This window comes from Loa loa (assembly GCF_000183805.2).
Source record: "Loa loa unplaced genomic scaffold supercont3.5, whole genome shotgun sequence".
NCBI lineage: Eukaryota > Metazoa > Nematoda > Chromadorea > Rhabditida > Onchocercidae > Loa > Loa loa.
Window position 1 is genome coordinate 234610 of NW_018108185.1, and position 8404 is coordinate 243013.

The following is an 8404-nucleotide window of genomic DNA, read 5'->3' on the forward strand; positions in this document are numbered from 1 at the left end:
CACGTGGTCATCAAGATCAATTTTATTTTAAAAGGATTAGTGTCAAAAAACTGAAAATTTCTAACAAAAATCTATCTCGACTCACAAGCATTTAAATTTATTTTTTCGCAATTTGGTAATCAGTTTTTTACAGTTAAATTCAAGTTTCGCGTAATAATTTGATTATGAAAGTTTGAAAAAAGATGGAGAGAAATAATATTACTCTAGCCTTTTCAAAATCTTATTTCGATGAAATTTTTCTTAAACATACTATCTAATAGAAATAATCAGATTTCGATGTCTCGAAAAGCAAATTGCTAAATAAGAAGTTGGAGGAACGAACAATCAGATTATTGGGCAGATGTACTGCAATACATAGGATGGAAATAAATTTTAATATCTGTTCTTCATAATCGCCAGTCACTTATCCAAAACTTCAAAATGAAATCTGTATATTTTATATGAATCCTATTGCCACCTACAAAAGAAAATCCAATTTTTAAGAGATGAGAAATCCTCTGCCATGTTAGCAGAGTCATGTCATGAGGTGACAAATAACCGAAATAATGCTGTCTTATAATTCTAACGCCGACTAACAAAAGAGTTGCAATTTGATCAGTAAATACAAAGCGTGAAGAAAAACGATAAGCAACCAGCTGACCTAATACTCAAACGAAGATTAACAATATGATTTTGCTTTAGCAGTAGTCAAATCATGGTTCAAAGAAAAAAATGATACAGAAATCAGGGAATCATAAATTTGATAAACGTGATAAGACAACATGACTGGATAAAAACAGTTCAAGATCAGACAAAAAAAAAACCAGTTTCCAGGGAAAAGTTAGCAAATAAATCCCTATGTTCTCACCTATAACTTGAAATGAATTCTGGGGAATTCTGAAAATGATGTGGTGTGTTTAATGAATAGTTCCAATGCAAAAATTAGGCATTTAATAAGCATGTTAAGCAATAAGAAATGATTGTGAGTCAGAAAATCACTGAAAGATTACAGGACCACTTACACATGATTCAGATTTCCGAGAAACAAACAAAACAAGTGTTCCCATTGCGTATCAGTAACTATTAATTCACTCAAAACAAAAAGTATGCCCTTGCTTAACAATCCCCTTAAACTGCATAAAACTTGAACGTACTATTAACAAATTCCCGGAAAGTACTTAAGAAAAAAAACAGCTGAAATTCACAACCTATTAACCCAATTAAATTGATTGGTCATCAAAAAACAACCCAGAAACACTTTAAACACCCAAATAAAAACTAAGCAATAGAAAAATTCTATTCTACAACTGGGTCATAATAGGTCCTAATCGATCACTAGGTCATAATCGAGCAGCATATCACAGTAAGTATTACTGATAAGACAGAGTAAATCAAAAAATTATCAACCAGCATTTATACCACCCATAATGTTTACTTTCCTTCCTTTATACATCTTTGAGATTTCTTTTTCAATCTGAAAAGAAGAAAAACAATGAATAGTAAACCAATGTTCTCCGAATGAAATTTTTTTTTCTTCCAATCTCTGAAGAATTACAGAAATGGAATAATCTTGAAAAGTAGCAAATGCTAGAAGTATTTAACAACGAAATAGTAAGGAACTGGAACTTACTTCCTTTTGCAATACTTTGCTAGCCTCAACAACTCCACTCAATGTTTTATGCGTTTTCTGCATGTTGATTCGCATTTCCTTCTGTTTCTCTATCATAAAGTCTCTCATTTTTTCGTAACGTTCTTCTAAAGAACGTTTCTGCTCCAAACTTTCCACCAGCTTCTCAACATATCTCAAATCAACGCAACTACATTTCAATTCTTTAAGTTTTAAAAATTGGAATACAAAATTCACAAACTCATATAGACAAGAAAACGGTTTTCAGTAAAAGCGAAAAAATGAAAGTTAAGCAAGCGGCTCAAAATTATTTTTGAAAAAAAATTTTTTTCATAACTCTTTCACAACAAAATAATTGAGAAGATTATCAAAATAACAGTGTGGTTGCTTAATATTTACTGAGGTGAGGAATGTATTCGAAATAAATGAGTTCTTTGAGTATCAGTTAATCTGTTGATAATCTCCTTTACATGCATCGACCATTCACCAATTTTTCCCGCAGTAATCTGCAAATCCATGAACTTTTAAAACTATGTTATTAAAATCAGGAATGTTTTTCTTGAAGAGAATGTTTCGTTTGAAGAATTATCAGAAAAAAGAAACCAGGGAACCAAAAAAAAAACCTTTCTTAGCTCCGCAGGTCGTTCCTCTAACCCTAATATGTAAATATCGGACACACTCTCTACAGTTTCATCTTCTTTTCGCATTACCAAAAATTTTTCCAACTGTAAAAGAAAACTTAATGGAAAAGAAAAAGATGGAAAATTGCTTGAAATAAATTATCTATTGTTCAGTATAGAATAACGAAATTGAAGAGTTATAGGAACAGTTAACCTCTTTTAATTCGAAGTAAATAAGATTCCGGGTCTGAGGATTTTCAAGTACAGTCAGTGCATCTAGTCCTCGAGCTATTCCATCATTAATATCACCTATAAAGAAAAAGTTGCAGGATAGTCAGTTACAAAACTAGACTAAGCTCATAGACATAAGCTTCGCCACAATTTTAGTGGAAAAGGGAAAAGGTACCAATAAAGCAACCCCAGCTTAACTTACCTTTTTCGTCTCCAACGACTTCAATTTGAAATCCGTTGTCACCAAAATCAATTTTATCATCAGGAACAATAAGATGGTCACCAAAATCTATTTCTTCAGCGCTATTCGTCTAATAATGTGTAAAATGCTTTTATTAATTTATTCCAAAATACAGATAACTGATAAAACTCTTTCCAGCAAATTAAAACTGGAAACAAACTGAACTAAAAAACGCAAACTTTAAGTTCTTTTTTTTTTTTTAAATCGCAAAAACAAATTATTACCTTTTCATTTACCCAGAGATCGAAAGAGGGCAATTCAATGCGTGCTGGTTTTGCACCATTCTTCCACTCGTAAACTGTAACTTTTGCGCCCTTCTCCATCAATAAATGACACAATGGCAACAAAATAACATTCGGTGTCGCTTTCCTGAAAAAAAAAACGAAAAATAAACAGGAAACAATAGAAATCAGAAAAAATGTACAGGATGATTTTTAGCGCAAATAATGTCAATGTCAATTAGTAGCATCAACTAGATAGTAAATGCTATTCCACAAGCTTCCTTTGTGATAGTTCGGGCTAACACTATCATTGTTAAGGTCTTTCTGAAGTTTTACTAAAATCATTTTCAAGAAATTTCTTCCGTTGTTTTAAGAGCAACTACAAAAGTGACTTACTGATGCAGATATGCCTGAAACCGTTCATAATATTGAAGCGGTTCATTCAAGGACGATATAGACTTCGCTATTTCGTCCAAAAACGATGGTAAATCAGTCAACAACGATAGTATTTCTCGTCTTAAGTGGACACCTAAGTAATTTTGTTGAGAAATAGAATATTAGAAATGACAATAGAATGCTGAATGATAACAGGAAACGACTATTAAAGTCATTATTAAAAAGAATAAAATACTAAGGACGTCAATATTAAAAGGCGGTACTAATATATCAAAAGAGAGCTACGGCACTAGTACTTTTTCAGAGCTACGGTACTAGTTAGTACTAGTACTAATATATTCCAATTTCATACCTTTAATACCTATTCTCAATAATTCTTTTTCATATTGTTTCTTGCTGTCAACCATTTGCTTCGCGTACTCTTTTTCCTTTTTCACACATTCCTACAAACATTAAATCGTATTTAGTACAGCCATAAGCACAGCTACTAACTTTTTTTGGAAAACTTGAAAGAGTTAAAAAAATTACGGTGATTGTTTGGTCACATTTCGAAATTTGCTTTTTCAGAGCTGGGATTTCATATTGAACCATCCTTTGAAAGATTTGAGCTGCTTCTGCCAAATGAATGTTCCCTTTCTCATACATTTGTTGAATTTGCTAAAAAATCCACTTTAACGAATTATCGTCCAACATTACATTAAAGATTCTTACATTTATCAAATCATACGCTTTGCCTTACTTCATAAGGAACTTAACGAAAGGAAAAAGACTACAGCTTTCTTCTCAAGATAATGTCATTCATACCATCCAATCGTTCATCCTTTGTGACGAATAATATCCCAAGAAATTCTTCGTACCCTTCTCTGTATCTTTGAGGATATCGACGATTCGAACACAGTGAAAATAATTAATATCTGCGAAATTTCTTACAAAAGTTATCAATTGTAGAAAGGTTTTAAAATAAAATCTAACATCCAGTACATTTAAAACAAATGCCTTTTCGAATACTTACAGGAATCCTGGAGTAATTTCACGATCTGCTCATTTTCCGGCATATCCCGGATTGCAGCACTAATCTTTTCACGAATAACCATTACGTTTTTTTGCCAATCCCTATTACAGTGTCGTCGACTTAGCAACCAGTCTGAAACAACAACCAGTGGGAAGCCAATATGTTGTCGATAATAAATTCAATCTAAAGCAACTTTTTATTCGAATATTTAATAGAAAATATGATAATTAACTTACCTAAAAGCTTGCTACTGTGTATATCAATTGGTATTTCCCTTTCATCCAACATATTTTTTACTTAACGAAATTGGAAATTCCCTGAAATGATGGATAGTTTTCTCAGGTCAACCTAAAAACTGCAAAAGTACAAGACCAATTATATCATTTCCAGCAAAAACGGCTACCGTTAATAAAATAAAAAATAAAGTTCCACCCATTGACATATAACTTAACGCCTGGACTCCACTGATAACAGCATGACCAACCCGAAACAGTACCCAACAACCACTCGTTTCGTGTAACGGTACGCACAATTCACAAAAAAAAAAAATCACGGCATGAAATCAAAAGTCGAAATTAAACGCGGCCATTGTATGTATAATTCTCGTCATATGTCGCTTGGTTTTATTTAACTGAAAAGAGGAGTTCGTACTTTTAAAAAGGAAACAGTGGGATGGTTCTCCAGCCACTTCTCTTCCATTTTTTTTAATTAGAGAAGAGCCAAAAATAAATATATATGTACCTCTCCAGATACATATGAACATATTCCTGAAGGTACTTTTTGGCGCAATAATTCATGACCATATTCCATTTTCTGTATGTGTATATGTGTGTATATTGGTTCCAGAATTTGTTTATTGTGATCGGAGGGATTCCAAAAGAAATAATTTTGAACAGTTCCAATTACGAATTTAGTGCTGTTCACTGTATACATTTTCCATCTGCAGTTCATCCTTTTTAATTCTTTAAATGAAAAATCGGATAAAGGGAAAAATCTGACAAGGGTGAACTATCATAAAGCTTTGTACTCTTTATTCAATTTGAATTTTTCTTTTTTTTTGTTTGAATTCCTCTCAGTTAAGTTCTTCCTCCGAAATCTTTCAAATTTATAGATTGCAGTTTTTTTTCGGTTCTACTTTTTCAAAACTAGAGAGCCATCCTTTCTGTTCCTTATCTACAGTTCTGTTTTCTCCTAAATTCATTCATTTGAATCTTTCCTTAGTTTAATATCATTGTCGTGAAAGTTTTCGTTTGAATGTGTTGAATCGCAAAAAAAAGGTTTTATTCAGTAATAGAAGAATAGCAATAGTAATAACCCAGTGTTATTTGATAGCAAAATTAGAAGAAAGAATTGAGGATTACAGTCTATTTAAACCGTTAGTCAAAGGTCGAATAGTACGAGATGAAGCAGGCGTTTGTGCTCTTCGATATAGAACTGTTAAATTTGGATGATCGAGTTAATGAATGATCAAGACTGAGTCAGAATGCGGTTATTGGGGGTTTTTATCCTCCCCCCTCCCCCCAAGTGGGTTGAGCTTAAGATAAGATAATAGCTCCATTTAAGATTCTTACAAAGCAGACAATAATTTCACTGATAGAAGAGATGTTTACATAGAAGATTAGATTTCTTTGTAGGAGAAGAAAATCACCATAAATCGTCTCAACATCAAAGGAAAAGATAATTTTACTGATTGACCTTAGACAACAAGTTGGCCTCTAACAAAGGAGAAAATATTTACCGATCGACCTTATACAACAAATTGACCTCTAGCAATGGAGAAAATATTTACCAATTTATACAACAAACTGTTTACAACAAATTTTTTAGGTGTTTGAATGTATTACTATTTCCTTCGGTTTTCCCGACAATCAGTATTATTTCATCTTTAAGACTTATATTACTAGTGCTCTAGCTTCAGTGAAATCCTATTATTTCATATCACATACTATGACGTTTAAATTTTTGAGGCACAATTTTAATTTTAGATAGAGCTGTCTTTGTAATTACTTGGAGAGTAAATCTCGAATAGGAATTCCAAATTCCTTTCAGGTTCTTATGAAAAGTTCTTATGAATAAACAGGTGAAATTGAGCGAACATCCTGCGAAGGACGTATTGTCGTATGGCAGGAACCAGTAATATAAAAGCCTCCTGCTGAAGCTCGTTACCATTTAAATATGGAAATCTGCTGAACCAGTGATAATTAGATCAATATTTATACAGCTCCAATGACTAAAACCAGTATGCTTTTGCTTCAGTTTGTAAGCTCACATCTTCCCGCTTCGTACTTTAGGAATCCTAATTTTAAAGCTCCAAACAATTTATCCTGAAGTATCTTATCCAGCTATTTTGGCAAAACTAAAATATTTTCTATTTTTTTCAATAGTAAGTTTACAATGAACCTGGAAGTGAAATAGATTTACCAAGAATTCATGTTTTCAGTATGCAAAGTGTTAACCTTTCACATGAGGGGAATGACCTTCTACCTGCTATCACTTCTATCCTCTTACAATGAAATGATGCAAATGACAAGTTTTGATTTTTTAAATCTCGAAGGCATCGTTTAAGAAATTTTTTGCCTCCCTGCTTTACAGCTCTTTCCTGTTGTGCCTAAAACACGTCCAAGCTTTTTCATACTTTTCCATTACTATTTAATTGCGTCCGTCATAAGAAAAGCAGGGAAAAAGAAAGACAAATAACTGCTTGAATCAAAGGGATGGAAAAGTAATGTGGGGATGAATGATTAAAGAGAGCCTCGAAAGAAGTGCAAATTATCCAAGAGACTTTCGAACATATGGTTGGCATTGATTTTTCCTTTCTCTATCCATAAAATAAGCTAATGATATGAATTGTATACAAAATCAGTTAGCTAATGAGATAAACAAACAAAATTAAGTGAGACTATATATAATGATTTAAGCCATCTAAGACATAATTTAAGATTTAAATTTTGAACTCTGAAATATTCTGAAAATATCAATTCAGATCATTCAACGCTACTACTTTCACTTATTTTGAAGGTATATTAACTGCTTGTAATACGAAATTTTCAATTTTTATCCTCTCACTTGAACATCCCACCTTCTTCATTTTTTCTATCATTCATAAGACTTCTATTTGATATGAAGTTTTATCTTTCTACAGCATTTCATTCAAATTACCGCGATCCAAGTTTTCCGAAAGTTCATTTCTAGGTAAAAATTTCTATATAAATATTATAATGCCATGTAATTCAGCAATCGCCCTACTTCATTCAAAATTTCTGGTCGTTTACGTTCACGCTTAAAGTTAAACTTTTTTCAGATAAATCCAGAAAGGCTCACTTTAATAAATCTTGACCGATCCCTTTTTTTGCCTCTTGATATGCCTACAATATTTTACGCAATTCTGGTTGATTAGTGCCATGACGTTAAGCCACATTTTCTTTTCGCAAATTCAGTGGACTTAAAATTGATTCAGCATTCAAATTCATGAGTGTTTTTATGAAGCCAGACATCGAATTAATTTGAAATCCGCCAAATTTGCGAAATTATTTTAAATCAACTGCAGGAATAATTGTTTTGAAATGTATTACTGAATTAAGAAAGAGAAGAATTAATTCCAATTAACGGCGTAAAGTGAACTAATTTCTTGTTAATTATTTATCATTATTCTTGAGCATTATTTCAATGAAAACAGGATTCAGAGTATAAGTCCTATTTAAAAATTAAGGGGTCAAATAAAACCATCGAATCTAATGAGGCCTGTACAAATTATAGCGTGAAATTCATACGTTAACATGCAATTCATACGTTACTTGCATCCTTACACATTCTAAACTTGAATTAATCCATTCCTTAGCATTCATCTATCGAATCTCTGAATCCTGTCTCAGATGGTCACTCATACTATACCTTTTAAATTACTCGCAAATATTCATGAAGAATTCATAGGTTCATCACATGGATTCAGGAGATTACCCACATCCACATTAGAATACACAGTTTTATCGGGATCTTGAAAAAATATCCAGCTAGCGTTCCGCTAATTCCTCTAATAGTCTGGAACTACAATCCTTGATGCAAAGAACCCAGCTTATA

At 32.3% G+C, this 8404-nt stretch overlaps 1 protein-coding gene across 1 annotated transcript; it reads right to left on the reverse strand.

The window, feature by feature from the left end:
- Positions 1-1197: 1197 nt before the first annotated feature.
- Positions 1198-4650, reverse strand: LOAG_03917 (HSF-27 protein). Its single transcript, XM_003139454.2, has 13 exons — positions 4564-4650; positions 4328-4459; positions 4120-4229; positions 3844-3972; positions 3668-3758; positions 3316-3448; positions 2923-3067; positions 2660-2768; positions 2441-2535; positions 2230-2331; positions 2006-2112; positions 1610-1781; positions 1198-1453 (listed from the first exon to the last, which is right to left on the reverse strand). Exons 1-13 carry the CDS (start codon positions 4613-4615, stop codon positions 1382-1384), a joined length of 1449 nt encoding a protein of 482 aa, XP_003139502.1. The 5' UTR covers positions 4616-4650; the 3' UTR covers positions 1198-1381.
- Positions 4651-8404: the final 3754 nt, after the last annotated feature.

Excerpts from the sequence above, each read along its gene's own strand:
- LOAG_03917 (XM_003139454.2), bottom strand. The coding sequence starts at position 4,615 with ATGTTGGATGAAAGGGAAATACCAATTGATATACACAGTAGCAAGCTT. Across the intron at positions 3,759-3,843 it reads AATGTGACCAAACAATCACC|GAATGTGTGAAAAAGGAAAA; the intron begins GTAATTTTTTTA and ends TAATGTTTGTAG. Across the intron at positions 2,536-2,659 it reads AGTCGTTGGAGACGAAAAAG|GTGATATTAATGATGGAATA; the intron begins GTAAGTTAAGCT and ends TTTTCTTTATAG.